The sequence below is a fragment of the Mesoplodon mirus genome, assembly GCF_964341445.2.
Source record: "Mesoplodon mirus genome assembly, chromosome: 8".
Lineage (NCBI taxonomy): Eukaryota > Metazoa > Chordata > Mammalia > Artiodactyla > Ziphiidae > Mesoplodon > Mesoplodon mirus.
In genome coordinates, this window is record NC_138984.1 from 27,113,858 (window position 1) to 27,138,629 (window position 24,772).

A 24,772-nucleotide genomic window follows, 5' to 3' on the forward strand; every position below is an offset into this window, starting at 1 on the left:
ATTATTAAAAGACCAGGATAATATGTATGGTTCCAATTTTATAAAAATACATATATGTGTGTATCTGTTTCCATAGAAAAATACTGGAAGGTTGTATTTTTTAAATGTTTATTACAGAAGGTAAAATGTTTTTTTAAATTTTTTTCATTTTTCTCCTTTGTCTTGAATATTGCCTGTATTTTTCATATTTAAATTATGAATATTTGTTTAATTTATATCCAGAAAAATAACCATTCTACTTGTAGAGCAGGCTCTTTAGAGGATGTGGCATTTGAGACATAGTCTTTTTTTATTTTTTTTGGCCGTGCTGCTGCGTGGCTTGTGGGATCTTAGTTCCCTGACTAGGGATTGAACCTGGACCCTCAGCAATGAAAGCATGAAGTCTTAACCATTGGACCACCAGGGAATTTCCAACATAGTCTTTTAAATAGCTAAGCTTTTGAACAGTAGAGATAGGGGAAGGAACCAAAGTGAACAGAGGCAGGAAATGTACATGGGCAAATAATCTGAGGTATATAGTAGGCATTGAAATGTCTTCTGAGTCCAGTTTGAGGATCTTGGATGCTAGTTGGGCCTTGTTATGCTCTATAAAATCTAGTTAGTCTATGTAATCTCAATCAAATATTCATTTGTATAAATAGTTTAGCATTTGTCAGACATGACTTTTCAGTGCATTTGTGTGAATGTTCCTAATATTAGTTAAATGTCAATTTTTATAATGGTGTAAACAGTTTGAATTATCACTATAGATACATACTTACATAACATTTGCATAGTTCATTTATTACCAATTAATGAATTTTTTATTCTCTCAATTATAGTGATTTGCAAGGAGTGAAAACAAATGCCAAAAAGGATGGAAGTGACTGGATTCTCAATGGAAGCAAGGTGTGTAAAGATGGGCTTCCATAGCCCTCCTCCCCAGAGTCATGCTGTGGGTAACAAAGCCTCAAAGGCTACTCATCATTGAGTCTCTCAGATCTAGGGACTCACACAGGAATTGAGTTTACTTGAGTTGGCACAGGAATTGAACTGCTTTGTTTTGGAGACAGTAAGAATTGTACAACATTTATATTACGTGAGATCTATTCCTCTTCTATGTTCCTTTTGCATGCCCCCTCACTAATATGAAAAACGTTTTAGCTTCCAAACAGCCCTTATCAAACCACAAAAGGAAAAGATGAGGTTCACATTGTCCAAATAGGGGACAAACAATAGTTAATAGTTAATGAATTTTTTTTTTTTTTTTTTTTTTTGTGGTACGCGGGCCTCTCACTGCTGTGGCCTCTCCCGTTGCGGAGCACAGGCTCCGGACGCGCAGGCTCAGGGGCCATGGCTCACGGGCCCAGCCACTCCGTGGCATGTGGGATCTTCCCAGACCAGGGCACGAACCTGTGTCCCCTGCATCGGCAGGCGGACTCTCAACCGCTGTGCCACCAAGGAAGCCCAATAATTAATGAATTTGATGTTGATAAGAAGTGGAGGAAAAGACTTATAAATAAATATCAAGAAGAGTTTCAAAAGATTTTAGGAAAGATATTTCTGATGGAATTTGAGAGCCCTTCAACCTTCCTGAGCCTCACATCAACCCACTGATAAGATTGGAGAGCACCTCCGATTAAGGTTACAGACAGGCTCAGAAGTAAATATATCCTTCAAAATCTAATATCACTGATGGCAGAGGTTTTTGTTTACCTAAAACTGTGTCTACTATACACTCAGTAACTATTTGTTGTTGACTGAATATTAAGTGAAGAAAAGATATTCATTGTCTACACTAAGGAAATCTTGCGAAAAATGTTTCAAAGCCTGGTGAAGAACTAATTTTTGTTTTTTTTCCTTCAACGTTTAAAAAAAATTTCTTATTAGTTTTAGACTAATACCTTTGCATTTGCAAAATCACAAGCTTGAATATTGTGACACTTAAATTGCTATGAAATTTTCTAAACAGTCACTTTCCGTACTTACATTGTTAAGGACTAATAACAGTTTGTGGACTGGCAAACTGTTCATCAATCTGATGAATACGTTTTGAGTAGCCCAGTTCTAAAGATCATTCCATTATCTAGTTTCATAGTTATTATACAGAAAAACAATGTCTGTGGTGTCAAATAAATTTGGAAAACATGCTCTACTTCTCACTTTCTGAGAGGCTGATATGCATCATGAACTTATAAGAGTTGGATATAGTATGTTTTTTGCCCTAGGAAATTCTCTTTTTATAGACTATCTTGAGTCACTGTTGTTTTTCAAATATACTTTATGAAATATCCATCTACATTATTCATACTAAGGATAATAAAGCACTAACTGTGATATATAGTCAATTAACTCTTTGCACACAGAAAGCTTGTTTTGACAGAAGAATAGGGTATTTGGTCAAAAGTGAAATGGGAACCACGCTCTTCTATGACTCCAGCTTTCTAAGCAGGCCCAGTCTGCTCAATTAGACTCTTTGGTGGGAACCACCCAGGAAAGTACCTCTGATTTTCAAAAATTCCATTAGGAAAAACAAAAACTTTAGAGGAAGCAAAAGTAAAAGAATGAGTAAGTAAATATACTACATCAATAAGATGATCTAATATGCACCCATTAAAGCATCAACACAAAATTTTTAGTGGTATAGGAAAATAATTATATTAAGTGAAAAGATTATACTAACATTTAAGTGAAGTATGCATATAAAATGTAAATATAGAATAATTTCAACTATATTAAAAGAAAAAAAAGGCCAGAAAGGAAGTTCACAATGATATTTATATGATGGACTCATGGAAGATTTTTTTTCCCTTTTTCTTTATAACACTTTTTCTTTATGTACTATCTATACAACATCTACAAACAGCATATGGTATAGGCATTCAATACCAAAAAATAAAATAAAAATAAAAAAATAATGACCTCACTAGGGTTAATCTCAGCCCTATTAAAAGTTTTGACTGTCATAATTAGGAAAGAAATCAAGAAAGCCCTTGCTTACAAAGAGAATTCTCTTATAATTTTATTAGGAAAGAGGATCAGTCATGGTAGAAATACTCACATTAGATATTAGTAACATAAAGGTACTAATTCCTGGGTGCTCTGTGATTAAAAACAAACAAAAAAGCACTATTTCAGCAATTCAACTGTGGCAACTACACAAATGGTCATTATTATCTTAGACAGTTAGGAAATTTGGAGGCCTGAATGGTTTTTGAGGAAGGGAATGGTGTAATGGAGAAACACTGTAGAAAAATTTTTTACCATGATTTTTTTTTTTTGGGGGGGGCCCACTGTATTGCATGCGGGATCTTAGTTCCCTGATCAGGGATCAAACTTGTGCCCCTGAAGTGGAAGTGCAGAGTCTTAACAACTGGACCACCAGGGAATTTCCTAGAATTATTTTTGAGGAATATATTTTTCTCATTTATTCAACAAACATCCTTGAAGGCCTCCTATATGCCAAATACTATACTAAGCACTGAGGATAGATATATGAATAGGAAATAGTCCCCGCCCTCAAGGAGCTCCTAGTACAGAGAGATGTTGAGGGTCTTTTATTATTGTGTCACTTACAACCATACCATCATCATTGCCTTCATTTGCTGTCATGTAGATAACACTAACATCATTGGCCCACTTCCCATTATTTGTAAGAATCAGTGCTCTGGATTTTAGAGCATAAATCTTATTATAAAGGACATGGATGGTAGGTGATGAGGGTAACCAACACCATTTTATACCTGTACTATTTCAAAGAGACAGAGACAAAATTAGATCATTTGAATATAGCTTGGAAAATGCTAAGATGATGGTAAATTCAGGATGCTATGGGAGCACTTAACCCAGCTTGGGGAATTTGGAAAGACTTTTTGTTTTTGTTTTTTTCAGCCGCGCTGTGTGGCTTGCAGGATCTTAGTTCCCTGACCAGGGATTAACCTGCGCCCTCGGCAGTGAAAGCGTGGAGTCCTAACCACTGGACCGCCAGGGAATTCCCTGGAAAGACTTTTTGGAAGAGGTGATGTCTGAACTTTGTCCAGGATGAGTAGGATTCATTGTAGCAGAGTTAGGAAGGAGCCCCCCAAGTAGAGGAAACAAGATTTCCAAAGACCCATAGATGAGGAAGACCTTAGAATATGGGGGACAGCAAGTAATGCAGTAGAGCTAACCTACAGAAAAGAAGTGAGGGGAAAATTGGATAAGAGATAAGGCAGGAATGTAAGCTAGTGCCAATATGTGATGAGTTTTATATGCCCTGCTAAGATTTAGAATTTATCCTGAAGCTATGCGGAGGTATTCAAAAAGTTTCAGATGTGAAAGTAGTATGATTAGATTGCATTTTTGAAAGATCCCTCTGACATCATAATGGATAATAGAGTTGCACAGAGATCAGTTGTAGGAACTTAACCAGGAAATGATGAGGCCCAAAATAAGGTAATGGCAATAGAAGTGAAAGGAAGTGAATGGATTTAAAAAGTGTTGAAATGGGTTAGAGAGAACTAGATGTCAAATTGAATATGAAGCAGGATAATAATGTGATTTACTGACACCATTCACTGACACAGGGAAAATAGATTGATACTCAAGATTAAATAGGAGTAGGGGTGAGAAGGTATGTATTCCTTGAGTCATCAGGTGGAACTATCCAGAAGCAGGTGTGTATACAGGTCTGGAACCTAGCAAGAAATTTGGCTTAGATAAAGATTTGGAGTCATCAGCATATGGATAGCAACTAAAACAATGGAAAGTGGCTGAGAGGACCCAGGAAAGATACAGAGTGAAAAGATAATTATTCATATTTGCTTTGTGTATATTTGTTTTCTGAATAAATATTATCTGATAAACTAATATCTCTTTTTTATTTTATCCCTTCTTAATCAGCATCTTCCTTATTTAGGCCATTTGGAAAGAGGTAGGCCATCCATCATGAAATCGAAACTATGCCTTTTCAGAAACTGATAAATCTGAAAGTACAAATACTTTAATAGTATCGTGCCATTCAAAGGAGATTCCGTTTTCTCACCTGAAACTTCTTTCTAAAATATGGTTTATCATTTTTATAGACAATTTTGTTTTAATTGGAAAAGAACATAATAATGTTAATTATTATTATTATTTACAATACTAATAGTGGGAAGAAAATGAATAGAGTTCATTTTTGAAGCATTGGATAATTTCCCCCTACTCTTTAATAACCTCATGTATGAATAATCAACACTGCAGATATTCAGAGAGAGTACAGAGAGAGGTATGAAGCATGTTTTGTCCGCTTTAGTCTTCTTGAGTATACTTTCCCCTGATCATGACTTACACGTGGACCTGAGTTATTGTGGAGCATCACAGTATACTTGGGGTTTTTCAGGTATTCATCACTAATGGGTGGCTAAGTGACGTTGTGATCGTAGTGGCAGTCACAAATCGTGAAGCTCGCTCTCCTGCCCATGGCATTAGCCTTTTTCTGGTGGAAAATGGAATGAAAGGATTTGTCAAGGGACGAAAGCTACATAAAATGGGACTAAAAGCCCAGGTAAGTCATAATGTAAATTTGTTTTCATAATATAAATCATTTATAAATATAATTCATATTTATTATTTATAAATAATTGAGTTTACTCAATTATGCTTTATATATAGAACTACATATAGCACAATCATACCTTCCTTCCTATGCTGGATTCTTAAAATATGCTTTTCAGAAATGATTATGGTAATTTATTCCACTGTTTATGCAACTGTGGTCAGCAATGGAAGTGAATCAGGGTATTTTGAAAATCTGCTTTAGAAAATTAACTGCGTGATAATACCCTCTATTTTTGAAATTGTAGAAAATTATGAAATAAGAACAGAAAATATTTTTTCTACTATTTGATAATTATTTGGTAATTTTTCATTACCAAAAAGAAAAACATGTTTTACTTGATATGCATTAGAAATCCTTAGTCCTCAGTACCTGCAAGACTGGACAGTATTAGAGCTAGAATGACAGTGTACTGCAGTGGGAAAGCCGCTTTTGGAATCAGATAGACCTGGGTTTGAATCCCTGGTTTACCACTTACCAGTTGTGATCATTAACCACTCCAACTTGGCTTCCAGTTTGTTTTGTTTTTGTTTTTTCAATGGAAATAATAATCACCTCATCAGGTTATTAGGAGATTTCAGTGAGATAATTCTGTACTCAATTGTATGATCTCTTAGGATACTGCAGAATTATTCTTTGAAGATGTACGTTTGCCAGCGCGTGCCCTACTTGGAGAAGAGAATAAAGGCTTCTATTACCTCATGCAAGAGCTTCCACAGGTCAGAAGTATTAAAGAGTCCGTCTTTTGATTAGATAATGGATTGGAATAGAATAATATAGAACTATATAAATCCATGCATACAAAACTTGTGATATAGCCAGTCGTTTGAGTATAACTTGAAGTTTTAAAAAAATATATATGACTTTTGTAGTCTGGACATGTGAATAACTGAACTCAGGGGTATCCAATCAAAGCTTATAAGTGAATCAGGAAAATAAGATTTTCAGTTCTATGATTCCTTCTTGGAATGATTTTAGTGTCTTAACTACAAATCAAGAATTTTTAGCTCTTTGTAACGAAATATCAGCCAAAATATTTACCAGTTTTTTTTTTTTTTAATAATACCTGGGAATCAAAGAAAGCTGTTAAGTTCAGACTAAAAAGTTTTAGCCACATAGGGTCAGCCCTCACTTCTGTGTTTTTTGGAGTGTGGTTGCTGAGTGATTATTGAGCCTCGCATGTCAGCATAAGAGGATTCATCTGTCTGGTGACAACCACAGCATGCACTAAACATGAAATGGGACAAGGACTAGGAACCCTGGCACAGAATAGAATATGAAAATCACCAACAAGATGGAATTAAACTGACTATGGATACTTTGCACTAGTTCAACCTATGCCCTTTTAAATGTTGATTTCCTCAGGTATATTAGATATGTGGTATGCAGAGATCAATAAATAAAAATCGACAACTTTGGAATTTCTTTTCCCATAGATGAGTAAAGAGAAGAGGAAAATAAATTACTTATATACCTATATAAAGACAGTCATTCATAAAAATAAAATATTTTTAGAGACATATATGTGTCAAAATAGTCTTAGAAATCTCAGTGGGAGACTTTCCTTATAAAGAGTTAAGAAATAATCTTTAGGAGTTTTATAAAGATTATGCAATTTATTTTCATTGAAATCATGTGAAAATCACTTGTGTAATTAGAATAATGTTCAAGACCTAATTTTGGGGTTATAGGAAAGGCTACTGATTGCTGAGTTGGCAGTTTCAGCCAGTGAATTCATGTTTGAAGAAACCAGGAACTACGTTAAACAAAGAAAAGCTTTTGGAAAAACAGTCGCACATATACAGGTAAGCTTGTCATTAGTATTAGATAGTATCAATTTACTCATCTGAAATGGGTCTAGGCTAAACATGAATATGGAGTAATTTTCATACAGGTGGTATCGACTGAAAAAATATGCACAACTTAAAAGTTGAGAATTATGTTTTATTTGGTGCACAACACTAAGCATGTAAGCACGAAATACAGACTCTCAGATAGCTCTGAGGGACTGTTCCAAAGAGGTAACAAAGAGGCGGAGCCAGGGTATATAGGAGTCTTGCAACAGAAACCAGGTGGTCGGAACATCAAAAGATCACTGTTAATTAAAGAAAACCAGGCTTCTCAAAGTAATGATTTATCACTTTTCTATGTATGGGAAGATCCAAGAGTCTGGGCTCATTGAAATTACTCCTCTGATATGCACCTTAACTATCTAGGGCCAGTAGTATCCTGCTTTTCTCCATCCTGACTCCCCTCAGGGTGCACATTTGGGGGCCGCTGCAGTGGCTTCTGGCCTGATGGCTGCAACATCCATTGTTTATCTATGTGGCAGGCAACATTTTTCATCCACAGTGACATTAGAATCCATGGAAGTGGATGAGATCACTTAGGGACAGAGTAGAGATTAAGACAAAAGAGATCCTAGGACAGAGTCCTGAGAAAAAAATTACAAGATTTAAAGGTTGAGTAGGAAACTAAGAGCCTGCAAGGAAAACTGAGACAGCTAGAAAGGAGAAAGCAAATCAGGCAAGTATTGTTGTAGAAGCCAAGAGAAAAGAGGATTTCAAGTGGATGGAAGCTACTTAGAGGGAAAATAAGATGAAGGTCAAAGAGTGCCCATTGGACATAATGATATGGAGGTTATTTCATAAGAGCCATTAATGGACTGGTGTGGTGCCAGACCCCAGTGAGTAGAGCAGTGAATGGAAATGAGGAAGTCAAGATACTGATGACTGGCAACTCTTTCCTGAGTTTGGCTGTGAAGTAGCTGAGAGAAAGGATGGTAACTAGAGGGCAAGAAGAGGAGGGTGGGGAGGGAGTGAGGGAAATATTTGGAGATCAAGTGAAATATTTGGAGATTATTAATTTTTGTTATTATTATTAGGATGAGAATGCTAGAGCATATTTTAATACCTAGACAAAGGATTTAGTAAAGAGGGAAAGATTGTAGGTATGGAGAGCATAATTAACTGCATATGATCTTTGAGACAGTGTGAAGGTGTGGATGCCAAAGTTTCAATACATGGAAAGATAGGCCTTCCCATCCCGACAGGAGAGGAGTTTCCTCCACTGAAACAGGAAGGAAAGAGGAAAGGATGAGCAAGAGTTCAGCTCCCTTGGTAGAAATTGCAAAAGCTCTCTTCCAGAGACTTCCGTATCTTTCCTTATCAATAGGGAAGAAAGAGATGTGAGTGAATGGGGCATGGAGGTAAGGAAGGTTTGAAATACCTTCTTCAGAGTGAGGGACTGAACTAACTAGAGACACTTACAGCAAGCTTCCTGGCAGTACTGAGGACCCAAGTCAGGTTAATGATCATGCACTTATAGCGGAACATTCTGCTTTTTTGTATATTAGCTTTACTAAAAGGGTTTTGCTCCCCAGGTTCAAGCACAGAGAAGGTGGATGATTGTGTTTAAACTTCCTGGGTTTTGCCAAGAAGTTTAAGTTTATTTGCAGAAGAACTCAGTATATGGTAGCCATAATCACTAAAATATCAATCAAATTTTAGACCCTCTAGTCTCTCCTTAAAATGAAGGAAGTTTTTAAGTAATGCAGTCATCAAAAAAACTGGAGTTGGAAGTTTAATTGAAAATTTATAAGTGGAATGTCTTGGCTGAAAGGTGTTGTGAAGGGAAAGGGAAAGATGAAATACTTTGGTAACTTTTTAGGACATTATAGAAGTTAAGTTTAGGTGTGGTTTAAACCCTGGTACAGCTACTTAAGTCTCTGTGGTCTATGCAAGTTGTATTATCTCTCTCAGAAGTACTTTCTTATTGTTAAGATGTGAGTAATATGAGTAGATACCTCATAGAGTTGTTATGAAGATTAGGTGAGATAATACGCTTCTAATAAAGTGCTTAGAATATTTCCTGGAAAAGCGAGCTTTCATTAAAGTTAACTATTACAGTTGACCCTTAAACAACACAGGTTTGAACTGCACAGGTCCATTTACATGTGGATTTTTTTCAATAAATATATTGGAAAAACTTTTGGAGATTTGTGGCAACTTAAAATGTGCAAACGAACTGTATAGCCTAGAAATATCGAAAAAAATTAAGAATAAAGGTATGGCACGAATGCATAAAATATGTGTAGATACTAGTCAATTTTAGCATTTACTACCATAAAATATACAGAAATTTATTGTGAAAAGTTAAATTTATCAAAACTTATACACACAAACACTTATAAATCATACGCAGTACAACTGATTACACTAGGCTACCATAAAGCAATCATATTGCTGTTTCTTTGTTATTGATGCACGAATCTTTTTACCGATAAATAAATTACATTTCTTTTTCATGTAATCTTTTCATTTTGAGAAATGTTGATATACATGATTTGTTTCACTGAGCAAGTATGTATTGATTGCCTTCTGAAGGTTGTGTGTTCAAATGTAATTTGATAGGCATGACTCTGGAAATACACATTATAACCTCCTAGCAACACAAAGAGAGTGATACTACTCGGTATCACTCTGACTTTCCCAACTGTATCCGAAGTGGAATTAATGTCATTTGCTTCTCAAAATGTTTATTAAAATACTCATGCCTTTAGCCCTATTCTGGATACTATAAAAAGTGAACCAAACAGACATATTTTTCCATCCCCTTGGTAATCTACACTTCCTGTGTTTATGAACTTCATATAAAATTACAACAAAAATGACTATAATATTACCGAGATTGCCTGTATAGCTCAGAACATTAAATGTTATTTGACATTTAACCATGAAAAAACTAGAAAATCGGTATAATATTTACCCATAGGAGAAAAAGTTTCTTCCAAAATATTTATTTAATAATATATGTGTGTATATATGTGTATATATGTATTTTGATAGCAAAAAGAAAAGAAATATTCTTAATCTTTTTCAAAGCAAGTGCCATTTTATTGCTGCCTTCTTTCAAAGGTAGTTTACTAAAATTTCACTAGGTGGCAGTAGCATTCTGCTTCCACACATATCTATAGCATTGATGGGAGCCATATTGTTTTCCAAGTATATATGTGGTTCTGAGATTTCTGAGATATTTCTTCTAATCTTCTTTTTTATATAAATAAGTATCTTTGAATAATATTTTCATATTCAATCTAGATATGTATTCAGAGAAGATAAATAACCAATAAGTGCTTATACCTCCTGTTACAGAGCTGGATATACAATGGTTCCAGTATTAAATTGAAATAGGAGACCTTTAAATGTTATGTTATATTTGGCCACATCTCATTTTTATGACCATATAACGATTCAGTTTCCTTTCTCTTTGATATTCTTGAATTTTGAGCCTTTCTGACCACTTGGATGCGTTTCACGAAATTTATTTTCTTTTTAAAATTTTTTTTAGTAGATCTTGAGTTTTTAACTTAATTGTGATGCTATTTATTTATTTGTGGCTGCATTGGGTCTTCATTGCTGTGCGTGGGCTTTCTCTAGTTGTAGCGAGCGGGGGCTACTCTTCATTGCGGTGTGCGGGCTTCTCGTTGTGGTGGCTTCTCTTATTGCGGAGCACGGACTCTAGGCACGCGGGCTTCAGTAGTTGTGGCACACGGGCTCCAGTAGTTGTGGCTAGTGGGCTCTAGAGTGCAAGCTCAGTAGTTGTGGTGCGTGGGCTCTAGAGCACAGGCTCAGTAGTTGTGGGCCACGGACTTAGTTGCTCCGCGGCATGTGGGGTCTCCCGGACGGGGGATCAAACCTGTGTCCCCTGTATTGGGAGGCAGATTCTTAACCACTGCGCCACCAGGGAAGTCCCTAAAATTTACTTTCTTTTTAGAATGGAGACCTACCATACTTAAGTTGTGATAGGTATAGGATTTTCATGTTGTCTCATCCATACTCTCCATAGCTGCTGTCAAGTCTCATGATTTTCTATGGAATGGACAATACAATAGTAAAATTCAGATATTAAATAATGATAATGTGTGTCATTGATTGATGTTCTCTATATGCCAGGCACTGTGCCAAATGGATTGTCTTTTTTTTCTTCACAACTCCATATAATAAATATTATATTTATCCTTATTTTACAGATAAGGATATTGAGGCATGAAGTGGTTAAATAACATGCCCGAGATTAAAAAAGTATTTGAGCTCTGGAACCTACACTCTTAACCCATTCACTAGTTTTACTACCCAGAAATCTAAGGTAGATAGACTTTTTCTTTTCTCACCTCTTTCACCCAGGGACAATGAAGTGAAAATTCAGTGTTCTTTTCTAACACAAGCTTTAGTTATTTCTTGTGTGGTATGTGCTCTCGATTCTAAGGGGACAAAATATTAGGAAAAAAATAGGAGAGGTAACAAATAACACTTCTTCTTTACATTTTTCCAAAAAGGGAATATTTAGTTCTTAGACCTTGAGTGTGGGGTTAATTAACTATAAAATCAGGTAGCAAACCTAAGTTGTTATAGTTTATACTTGAGTCGTAATATATTACAGTACATCTAAGGGTGATGTTTAAATGGAATACTGGGCTCAATAACTTCTCCAAGGGGTCTTCCAATTCCATAATTCTATGATTCTAAGAACTGTGTTATTCAGAACTCTTAAAGAGATGCCATCTGATCCACTTTGCAACTTTAGGGAAATTTTTTTAAATAAAATGCTAGCTGCAGTATTATCTATGAATGACTATTAATGAATGTTAAAAAATATTGCTGTGAGCATGCTGATCATTCACCAAAAGCACCTGCTAATAATGTGTGGTACAATTATTACCTACCATTCATTAGAGAACAATTTCTGAAAGCATGATGCAGTGTTTGCCATGAAGAGCAAAGACTAAATCTGTTTGGTAACACCCAACTCAATGCCAAGAGTATGTAAATATTTTATCTCTTATCCCCCCCGAGAGTAACTTATGCACTCTTGCTGGCACTAATTCTGTCAAACCTGTGGACCTGAATGCCCTGAAGCAAGAATTTTCTAAATGAGCCCATTCTGGTCTGAAATTTAACTTCAGCTTCTAGAACCTCCTAGCATTTCCATAGAAACAGCTCTCTTATGAGGTAATTGGGCTTAGAGATCTTGATTCTCTCATATTGTAAATAGTGAGTAAGTTCTCAAATGTGCCATCACAGGGTGGGGAGGTGGTGTGCAATAGTATCTTGAGACTTGTCAGATTCCCCCTTATGTTCCAAATGAAGTGTCATGGGCAGTGTCATTGACCTACACCAAAAGTAAGCTAAGACCTCAGTTTCAGGGATTTTCATGGAATATATAGTCATCTGTGTTCAATATATGGAAGGGTATTCCCCCACTTTTTCATTTCCTGTTGCATCTTCAGATTCTTCTGTGAGTACACTTGGATGTGTGGGGTGGGGATGGGAAACTTTGTGCTGATTAAAGGTTAGAGATTTGGCCTCATTAAATAGAAATGGATAGAAAGGGAGGTAGAAAAAGTAAGAGAAAGTCTGAGAGAGGAAGAAAGGTTTGGTAAACCTGGCATGTTCTAAATTAGAGGCCAGGATACAAGAGGTGGAAAAGTGTAGTGCCAGCCTCCCCACTGCTTGGCTTTAGAATCATTAGATGCCAGTCATATTGTCTATTTCTAGAACAGGATGGAGTAAGCCCAAGCGAAAGGCAGTCAGTTTGGGTTTTCCATCAGTGTAGTAGTTATGTTGATACACATATGAGGAGTCTGTCCCTCAGAGCTCCTTTTCCAGCTGAAAACACCCTGGTCTTGCCTGGTCCTGGGTCTTATTATACTCCTTTTCTACTCTTTTCCAGAAATGGTAAGAACCCAAACTGTCTCCACTACAATGATGCTTTTAAGGGTTTTGTTTTGTGGTTTGAGATTGCTGTAACAAGTAGCAAAGGCAGGTCAACATCCTCTGAATATCTGGTCCAGGAAGCCTTCTTTTGAGAATTCAATCATGGCTTTGAACTTGCCATTGCATACGTTGGGTGCATTCATAATTTCTAGTTTGAGTTTCACTGTGCCACCAAGTTAGTGCCATTGTCATTAACTTCCATGCCTTTTATTAGCCACAGTGAAGGTCTCACTCATAAATTCCAAGCAGAATGATCAAAACTCTGTTCCTATCTGAATTTCCACAAGGAAGATAGAGCCAGCTGACCATAGCTGAGCCTTGAACTTGAGATCAACTAGAACGGGGTGTATTTTTGGAGGTTACCCAAAATGGAAAGCCAGTAGTATTTCAAATTCAAGCCAGTTTCCTGAAGGTGGTTCAAGAGTTGGTGCCAAAGAGACCACATGAAAACTCAGAGTTCAAGGTGTGAGAGCCAAGAGTCAGGAATGCAAGAAAATTTGATTGAAGTTAGAGCAATCAAGAACAATTGAGGATGGTCTAGATAGAATGATTTCCAAGAATACTATTGGTTGTCTGTGGCCAGCAGGAGGAGGTATATATGTATGTTATCGTTGACAATTCCAGACCATTCAGTTCAAGTTAGAGACTGTGCAAGCTATTGAGAAAGATAAGAGGGAGGGTGGGGAAAGGTGGAAGAGGTTGGGGGGTACTGGACTTTGATGTCATGAGTGTTCTGATTCTGTTATTCTCCCATTGCATTCTACAGATCTAGATTAAATACTTTGCAATATAAAATAATAATGTCTAATAAATATTTTTGATGTTGTCTCTCCAGCTTGTTATTTTATTACTTTCCTCCAAGACAAAAAAGCAGAAAATGTGTATACTTAATTTCATTAATAGAGAAAAATTCTTCATGGATTTAGATTCTGGACAAAAATAAGTGTTTTCAACAGCTGTACCTAAAGGACTGTACCTCAAAATGGTGTTCACCCATTAAAGTCATGCTGTTTTTTGAAAAGTTCCCTAGATGGTCTAATTTTTTTAACCTAAAACATGAAATGTTATTTATCTGTTTATCTACTTTTGCATCTTATCTTTTAGTACAAGTTTTCTTAGCAATGAAATGTAGTGAGTTTTTAATTTGAGCTGTTTAGTTAACATATGCCTCTTTTTTGGAGAAAAAAAACCAGTAATTCCACTTTTGTTTTGCTCTAAAGATATTTTACTGTATAATTTTTGATATGCTAAGTGACTCAACATATGCTCTTCTCCTATGCTCATCTTTTCCTTTCATTTCCTTTAAACTCAAGACGGTGCAGCATAAGCTAGCAGAATTAAAAACACACATTTGTGTAACCAGAGCTTTTGTGGACAGCTGTCTCCAGCTGCATGAAATGAAACGTCTGGACTCTGCCACTGCTTCCATGGCAAAATATTGGTATGCATGCTATGGTAATTAAAATGTGGTGTTTGCACAGATTGTTATGGAATTCTTCCAACTTGAAACTCAGCCTTGAAGGTCTTAAAGGAAGAAGGCTAAGTAAATGAAAACTAGCAATAAGAACCACCTTTTTAAAAAATGCTGAAGGGCCCCATTAAACATATAAATTTATAATGTGCTACAACTTACTCAAGTTGGTTTTTAACTTTTAGCTTGCCATTGAAAGTAAAATATTAAGAGACTAAAATAGGATGACTGATTAGTTCATTCAAGTAGTAGTTTAATCTCAAATTATCTGAAGAGTGACAGTATAGTGAGATCACAAAATTACAGTAATACTTAGAGTCCTGAGATAGAGTCCCAATTCTTTCATTAAATAGCTGCAATTAAATTAAATTATTTCTGGGCCAACATTTTGATATCTGTGAAATGAGTAGGTTGGGCAGGATTTTTCTATTTAAGATGTTTTCCAGATCTAAGAAAATTTTCTGAAGATTTGACTGTCCAATCAAAAGTTGTACATGCTCTATTAAGCAAAAGGAAAAAAATGTCCTATAGAATGAATTTCATTTGTATTAAAGGTGATTAGCAATGGTATCAAAGATGTGTTAATGAAAAAAGACCCCTATAAGGCTTTTGTGTATTTTAAGATTTAAGAACATAGTTTAAATCAAATTCTGGAAATGGGTTTTGTTTCCTCTTTGAAAAACAAACATTCTCACATCTCATTAACCCAAAAATAACCTGGAAAAAATTCCTGTCATTATTCATTAACTTGTGTTCAGTTCAGTCAGAAGTAGAATGGGGAAATATGCAGAATAGTGGTTTATGTAATGATTCCAAAATAATAAAGTTGCCAGGTTGAAAAGTCATGTGGAATTACTAGAAACTTGCACTTTTGGGGGGGACATTTTACACTTACATTTAGAGCAAGTTTTTTGACTAGTGGGAAAAAGAGTAAAAATATTTTAGATAAGATATTTTTGGAAAAAGAGATATTTGGATAGCTGTTGGCCTTATTGTTTTTTGAAAACACCACGTTTATAGACATACTGGTATTTCATATTGGAGCAGAGGGAGCATGTAGTTTTAACCCAGCAAATATTTTACTAAAATACTCGCCAAATACAAAAATGTATAGAATTCCAAATATCATTACCCCCTGAATCTTGTCTGTTAATCATTATATTGTTACTGTATTTCTCAGGAACATCCTGACCTGTCCTATGGCTTGAGTTAAAAATTATTTTTTATAGGAAAATGTGTCTATGCTTACCTTTTCTTTATATTTCCCACTGTTGAAAGTAATTTGAAAAGATTTTGAACTAACTTGTATTTTATGTTAAGATGAATAAAGTTCCTACCAGTCATCTCATGGATTTTAACAATAGTTAAAATTGTTGTGATAAGATCAGAAAAGGGTATTTCTCAAGCACCTCATGTTAATATACATATACTTCAGGAATAATAATTCCCAAATAATCTTTAATAAGTTTCCTATATGATAGTAGGTACTTTAATAGAGGTCTGCCCTCTTAGGTTTTCACTTTTACTTTCAGTTTATTTCTGAAAAAAAATTTTTTTCAGTTACTAAAATTCAGAATTGCAACCTTTAGGTAGGAAGTGACACATTTGAAGGAAAAAACACATATTACACAAGGCAAAAGAAAATAGATGACTGTATAATTATTCAGTTAACTTAGATCACATAGAGAATCTGCATAAATTAGACCAAATTCAAGTTTTTACTATATTCTTTTCAGGCTTAAGGTAGCCAACACCTAATAAATAGTCTAAGCTTTCTATATTTTGTTTCTAGACTTAACAAAAACCCAGCCAGAAGTATAATTGATGAAGAAAGTATTTGTTATATGAAAATTCTCTTGAGATTTATTTCACGTGGAATTTATATCAATCTTCTCTGGTTGGCTAATATGCCTAATTTTAATTGTTTGATAAATATAAGCATTTAAATAATCATAAATAATTTGTTTCCTGATTGTAAAGCATCTCATGAAAATCATTTCAAATGTTCCTTTTCTGCTTTTTATTTTGGTCATCTAGGGCATCTGAGTTACAGAACAGTGTAGCTTATGACTGCGTGCAGCTGCATGGAGGTTGGGGATACATGTGGGAGTACCCAATTGCAAAGTGAGTATGCCTGTTGTGTTACACTCTTCTGGGTGGTGTGAAGAGAAAGGAAAATTTCTTTAACTGTCCTTTGTCCATTGAGTACAAAGGGAAAGGAGGTGCAAAATCTTTGTATTTTTCAACTGACTATGGAGTGTGTTCAAGTAGATAGAAACAGCTTCACGTTATCAGCTCACCACTAGGATTTTGTCATATTTTTAAAAAGTGAAGATGTACTGCATTATACAATATACTAAATATAAATGTAAATAAATATAAATATATAATATACTAAAGCTTTATTTGAATCATAATACAGAGGGATTAATATCACTTTTTTATTGTTGAATAATATTTTATTATAATTGATTATGGTTAATTATTCAGGTTTTTTCTAGTTTTTTACTGTGACAGTGCCACAATAAACGCCTTCATACATTTATCTTAGATACATGTGTGTTTGATTACAACAGGACAAAGTCCCAAAAGTAGTACTGCTAGTTCAAAAGTATGCATATTTTAAATTTTAATGCATTTCCAGATCATTTCCTCCAGTTTGAAGCAACTCATACTCAAATGAACAAAGTCTAAGGATGACTTCTCCTCCTAAGCTATGAATGTTATTGCCCTTTAAACTTTAAGTGAATCTAATGGGTAAAGAATAGGTTATTATTCTTCCTTTAATTTACATTGACTATTAATTATTTTATTTTGTTTTATTTTATTTTATTTTATTTTACTGTATTAAGAGCACTTAACATGAGATCTACCCTCTTCACAAAATTTTAAGTGTTCCATACAGTATTGTTAGCTGTAGGGACAGTGCTGTACAGCAGGTCTCTAGAACTTATTCATCTTGCTTAACTGAAACTTTACGCCCATTGATTAGTAACTCCCCATTTCCCCCTCCTCTTAGCCCCTGGCAGCCACCATTCCTCTTTGAGTCTATGAATTTGACTATTTTAGATACCTAATATAGGTGGGATCATGTAGTATTTGTCTTTCTGTGACTGGCTTATTTCACTTAGAAGAATGTCCTCAAGGTTCATCCAGGTGGTGACATATTGCAGAATTTCCTTCTTTTTAAGGTTGAATAGTATTCCATTATATGGTATACTACAGTTTCTTTATCCATTCATCTGTCCATGGACATACAGGTTGTTTCCACATCTCGGCTGTTGTGAGTAATACTGTATTGAACATGTGAGCACTAGCATCACTTGGAGGTCTTGATTTCAATTCTTTCAAATAAATACCTAGAAGTGGGATTTCTGGATCATATGGTAGTTTTATTTCATTTTTTGATGAATTTCCATACTATTTTTCGTAGCAGCTGAGATGCACCACTTTGCATTCCCTCTAACAGTGTGCCAGTATTGCAGTTTCTCCATATCCTCGACAACACTTGTCTTTAGGCTTTTTTGTTAATAGCCATCCTGACAGGTGTGAGATGATATTTCGTTGTGACTTTGATTTACATTTCCCTCGTGATTAGTGACATTGAGCATTTTTTCATATTGGTTGTTTGTATGTCTTCTTTCAAAATATCACTTTTTTAAAACTAAAAAAAAAAAGACATTATAGAAAAATTAACCTGCATATAAAAAGGATCTAAGTTGTCATGTCTTAAATTTTTTATTGTGTATTTTGCTCTAAAAATAAATCAAAAGTATTATTTTTTTCTAAGTAGAATTTGTACTTCCTTCAACTTTAAAATAAATTAAATATAGCCTTTTTATTGTATTACATATGAATATTCTTATCATTTCGAAGCAGTACTAGTTTGTCAGTAGGCAGCATCCTCTTCCGTATTTCTTCCTCCATCTCCATAATTTCTTCTTTCCCTCTTCCTATAGTCTTTTGCCTCAGTAATCTCTCCATGGCATTTCTCCTCCTCATAGCAGAAGATATATTTTTCCTCTTATTTGGAAATATTTTCAGTTTATAAAATTTTCTCAGGGAAGTTTTTGCTATATAGAGAGAAGTCCAATTTAGTTTTGAATCTGAGAATGAGAATGCTATGAGCTTCCAAAAACTTCTTATAATTTTAATCTAAATACAGAATATCTAAAAGAGAAAAATTATCAAACTAGTATTCAAACTTACTTTCAAATTTATCATTTTGGCAAGCATAATTGAAAACATTTGATTTGCTTATAGTCCTTAATGAGGAAAATAAACATTTATTCAAGTTACATTAAAAACAGAAGCTCCAGCATAGAGCTTCTGTTAGGTATAATTTACTAATTTTCTGTAGCCACTGGGCAGCTCAGAAAGCTTTAATCACAGGGTGTATATAATTTATAACCTTTTATAAAAACTCAGCAACAAGTAGGGTTTTTCCTTCCTTCAGAATGTAGACATGAAGTAGCTAAATGATCTCCTTTTCTTTATCAATCCTTGGACTTGGATTTTGGTATATCCTTCCAGAACTACTTCAAACAGGCCTTAATCAAAAGCAGATTTTTTTTTTATCTTTGTATAGTCATGAAATCAAAGTAAACACTGAGTTATGCTAGCACAAATTAAATCATCTCTGGAATTTTTCCTGTGTGTTTTCATGTTTTATTCATAATATTAATTAATCCACCTTATTGACAATATTCAAAATGCTAAGAAAGTAAAATAATAATGGGTGTTTATATTTTTCTACTTAACTGTGCTATTATAACTGCTGCAGGGTATGTAGACATGTCATGGCTCAGTGCTTGTCTAGTTTGGTTCGGTTCTTAAGAAAGGCATGTTAGGTGAAGAGGAGTCAACCATCTACATGGTCCAAGATTAGAACGTAGCATAAATCTTGGTCTCTGTTTTCTCAGAGGCAATTCCATCAGGTCAATAGCAAGCAAAAATTGTAACTTGATGGCTTATTTGAAATCCCTAGTTTCAATTTGAGAGACTGACATTTCCTTTCAGGAATAATAATCCCCTTCTTGGCCAGCTTGTTGGTTTGAAGACTGTATGAACTTTTAAACTAGACTGCTATTTATCTCCCCAAAGACATAGGGAAGGAACTTTTCATAAGATAACGAGAGAGAGTAGTAGGATAATATCAAAAAAGCTAATTAGATACATTAGGCAGTACGTGGATGAAGTGTACAGACTTTGATGAGATAGAAAAAAAATCATTCTAATTGTGTTTTTATATCCTAAGATTAAGCTATATTATTTGTGTGTGTGTGTGTTGCTGAGTCTTGGTTTCACAGATCAAAGAGGTGCTCTTTGCTTTTTGGTTTTGTTTTATTTTTGTTTTCTGTTTGTTTAAAAATAACCAGTCTTAAGCATGTGAGTTTACTTCAGTCTTACTCATTAGGTTTGGGCCTATGATAAGTGAGGCTTAAGTTTTGCCATTTCAAGACCTGTCTGCAGTGCTAGGAAGAGCAGCCTGAGATAGAGAGCTTCATCACTGTGGGGTTAAACATTCCTTCTGCTGCCATTCTCTGTTAATTTTAGTTGATGACTGAATTTAATTAGTAACCTATAAAAGGGCTACTGATCTCTGTCAATTACCTACTCCATTGGAACTTCTTTAATGTGAAAAAAAATATGCCCCACCTGATCCAAAAATGTCTAAAAGCATTGAGATTGCTGAAGTAGGCTGAAATGCCAGTAAGTCCTCTAAATGAAAGTGCTAGATTTTGTGGGCAACAATGGAATCTGTTCAAAAGAAAAAATATGTTTGAAAACACATATGTCTCTAGATTTCAAGTTTCATAAGAAAGTAGCTATTGAGACTCTAAAATTCCTTTGTAATACAGGAAATCAAATCAATAAGTATTTACTGAGCGCTCACTGTTTGTAAGGTACCATGGTGAACATGGACAAGGAAAAGTTCAGAATTGGTCATGTTCCTAGAGAGCTTGCACATTTAATTTGTCTCAAATTAAATTTAAAAAAAATTTAATGCTTGAAAAAAAATGCCTTTGCATTTGTCTACTAGAAAAGTCCAAAGCTCAGTAACTAATCTTACATTTCTGGGCCAATGAAAATGATGAGGTATAATAAAAAAGATACTTGCCAAAGTGGCAAGGTACCTACCTTTTCATTCCAGGCTGCCAATGATCTGTTATGTGACCATTAAATAGCAACCATTAATTAGTATATGTATTAGCTTTTCAGCATCTCAGTTCCTTTACCTGCAAAACAATAATAATATTTATCCTCCCTAATTCCAGAGCTGAGAGGATAAAATGAGATGAGAAAAGGTAAAACCAACTATATAGTGTTATGGTTGCTGTCATCACTACCAAAAGTGAATTCCTTCTTGTTTTTTTATGGCAGTATGCTCAGCCACTCAGTATTTCAACCTCATACATTACTGGAGTGACTGTTAATCATTCCTAAAAAATAAGTTACTTGTTAACTTTGTGAAGTAATATTTTCTGAAGCATCAGTTTATACTGCTGATGGCAGCAGTAGTGATGGGAATCTAAAGGATGTTAGAAAATATGTATCTTCTTTTCTCTTTTGTTTTTTTATAAAACCAGTAGATTTCAGCTTTTGGGGGGAAACATTAAAGGTAACAAGATAGTAAGACATTCCATCCATTTCTAAGTTTACAATTGCCCTTTTTGGAATGTTATTATATGTGCTGAATTTTACAAAATTAAATCAAAAGAAACATACTTAGAAATGTTATTTTGAATTTGTAATCTCTTCAAGCAGGCTAAAACAAAACTATACAAATGATCAATATCTTAATAGAATTTTATAATTATACCAATCTAGGGTTGATGCCATACGGAAAAAAAAGTAATTTATGAAGAACTTTTATTGTTTGGATTTCATTAAATGAACACTTTAAAGTAATTAATAGTTACCTGGTGAGACAAAATTTATAATTTCTAATATCTTTTATTTATTCATTCAATCATCTTCTTATTTATCCAGAGCTTATGTGGATGCCCGAGTTCAGCCAATCTATGGTGGTACCAATGAAATAATGAAGGAGCTAATTGCAAGAGAGATCGTCAGTGACAAGTAGACATCTGCCCACATCCTGGAATCCTATTACAACTAATCTGGTTTTAAATCTACTCAAGATAAAATACAACCTGGAAAGGGAGGGAACACTAAACATGTTTTTATATGTTCTCTCTACAGAGAAAGAAATCAAATACAAATACAAGATTAGCACAGTGGGAGGAGAAATCTTTGAATCCAAAGATCCTAAAGTTTTCCAATATAAAAGTTGGTAGGATCCTAAACCTTTCCAATTAAAAGGTTTAAGTTTTAATTTTTTATATAGCTAAAAGGCAAAGATTTTCTGATTCTAGAAGTCTTAATGTTTCATTTATCCTTAAAATTCTAAAAGAGCGTAGTCACTTAGATCTTTAAAATTGAGGCAGAAATAATTTTGTTATTATATTATAAAAATGGGATTAATAATATTTACAGCACATTGACTTTAAAAAGGAAAAATAAATATAATTTACAATGCAAAATACGTTTAGCTATCTCTTAGTCCAAATTCCCCTGAACAGTGGTTTCTACCACCCTATCCTAAACCTCTGTTTTTAAGTAATGAAACACTTTCTTCAAGCCAAAGCTTATGCCGAGTCCTTGTGAAATCCTGTTGTGTGAAGAGCTGCTCTGGCTGAAGCAGGAAGCCTTCCTACCTTATGGCCTTAGAATCACTAGACTCAGCTAAGCAAACCCCCACTAGAGAATGCCACTGGTTGCCTCAACCACTGACCCCTGGGCTTTCAACTGATTTCCATCCCAGTTTAATTTCTAGGAGAACACAGAATAATCCATCATCCTTTAGTTTCAAGATATTGGTGTATTTATAGGTATCAAAACAGTGACTTTTATTTTGGAGCAGTGTAATTTTTTAATTAAGTTAACAGATTTATACTTTGTGTCATCTATAAGCCAGGCTGACGAGAAATATGATTTTAAAAATTGGCAAGATCCCTGCTAATAAGTGAATAAATAAGTTGTAATAAATAAGGTAAGAAGCAAGTAAATAAACAAAATAATTTCAAATAATGATAAAGGCAGTAAAGGAAATAAAGTAAGCATTTAAAGTAGGAAAGTGAGGAAACAACATTCGGTTTAAGACTATTATCAAAAAATAAGCCATTTAAACTGCTAGCATCATTTTTGTACTTGTTTTTCTTTGCATATATTGCTCAGACAGTGAATAAAGTAGTTTTTAAATGGAAATAAATGGGTGTATTCTTGTTTAACTTAGAGAACCTAAACATTTTATTTGGTGTTGTGGGTATTAAGCATTGTTTTTTGGGTTTTTTTTTTTTTTTTTTTTTTGCGGTACATGGGCCTCTCACTGTTGTGGCCTTTCCCGTTGTGGAGTGCAGGCTCAGCGGGCATGGCTCACGGGCCCAGCCGCTTCGGGGCATGTGGGATCTTCCCGGGCCAGGGCACGAACCCGTGTTCCCTGCATCACCAGGCGGACTCTCAACCACTGCGCCACCAGGGAAGCCCCTAAGCATTGTTTTTTAATGCAGTCTTTACAACTGGATAGAGCAGAGAGTAGAGAAAATACTTTGATACCATTCTATCCTAGTCTTATATACCTTCAATTTGCTCTTGAGTCGAAGTTTGTATGATTGCCAACTTGAGTCCTTGCTCAGTAAATATCACACAAAATTGGTTAAAATAAATTCTTATTAGATATTACTGTATTTGCCACTTTCACCTCACTCCTACTACCAGGAAACAGTAGAGAATTAGACCAACCGCCCCAGCCCCAGCCCCAGCCCCTTTCCCAGGCTTAAAGGAAACTAGATTTTAGGAATTAAACATCTGTAAGATAAACAGTAAAGTAACACAGTAGGAAATGCCTGCTATGTAGAGGTGGACAAACCTAGGTTTGAATGATGACTGTACCATTTAGCAGCCATCGGACCTTGGGCAAATTATTTAACTTCTCAGGATTCTTTCAGGTGCAAATGACAAAGAAACCCAATTCAGACCATCCTAGGCAAAAACTTTGAGTGTGCTAGCTAAAATGAATTGTAGAGTAGCTCATACAATCTAAAGAACTGTAGGAACTCGTGTCTCAAGGGCCTGATTGAGGTTCAGGACTGTCAGCACTTACACTATATCCGTTTATTTCTACTTTTCTTTGCAAATTGGCCTAATGCACAGTGCAGAGAAATTTCATCATAGGGCCTGTAAAAATGACCTTGGGCTGCTCCAGACCTACATCCTTCAGCACAATATCATTATAAGGTGGGGAAAGGTGCACTATAATTGACAGTCTCACCAGGAGCACACAGACTGGGGGAAGCAGTTCCTGAAGCAGAAAGTGGTATTATCAGAAGAAAGGGAAAAGAAAGTCTGCTGGGCAGCCCTTAATCACACTCACACACACGCACAAAGTTATTACAGTCCACTAGAGCTAGGAATAGGTTCTTGTAATTTTTCTATATCAGAAAGTGAAAGGATTTCTAAGGTAGGATATTTTCTTGGAATGATCCCTGAGATCTGTTTTCTATCTCTTCTAAGCTAGTTGTTTACCTTGCAAATTCAGTCTTCTTTTGCACCCCCAAAAGAAGCAAGTGTTGTAGCATGAGCTTACAGCAAAAAGCAAAACAGGGAACTCAGAATGTGTTCCTTAACCTTCTATTTAGTTTTCATTTCTTAAATAGCTAATCTTCATGTTTTGCTTGTATGGCTTTGATAGTTGTCCCCTAGGGAAGGAATTTATCATCTGTATCTCACGCAGTGCTAAGTGCTCAAGAAATGATAAATAATAATAATGCTCAAAGGAACAGACTGGACCAACACAGCAAGAAAGCCACACTGTGTAAATAATTAATAAGAATCAAAAAGCCTGAGTAATTTTGGGTTTTGGCTGAGATTTTTAGAATCATAATTATTGCCTTAAAATTATTTTTG

At 35.0% G+C, this 24,772-nt stretch overlaps 1 protein-coding gene across 2 annotated transcripts in view; it reads left to right on the plus strand.

The window, feature by feature from the left end:
* ACADL (acyl-CoA dehydrogenase long chain) overlaps window positions 1-23,112 on the plus strand; it is a 38,897-nt gene extending 15,785 nt beyond the window's left edge. The window contains exons 6-12 of one of the 2 annotated variants that reach the window (XM_082630190.1): window positions 822-888; window positions 5,342-5,506; window positions 6,175-6,276; window positions 7,249-7,362; window positions 14,646-14,773; window positions 16,841-16,927; window positions 21,797-23,112. In XM_082630190.1, coding sequence (XP_082486316.1) covers window positions 822-888; window positions 5,342-5,506; window positions 6,175-6,276; window positions 7,249-7,362; window positions 14,646-14,773; window positions 16,841-16,927; window positions 21,797-21,890 — 757 coding nt within the window. In that variant the 3' untranslated portion in view covers window positions 21,891-23,112. The remainder of the gene's footprint in view (window positions 1-821; window positions 889-5,341; window positions 5,507-6,174; window positions 6,277-7,248; window positions 7,363-14,645; window positions 14,774-16,840; window positions 16,928-21,796) is intronic. The other variant, XM_082630191.1, reaches the window with a different exon arrangement.
* The last annotated feature ends 1,660 nt before the right edge of the window (window positions 23,113-24,772 follow it).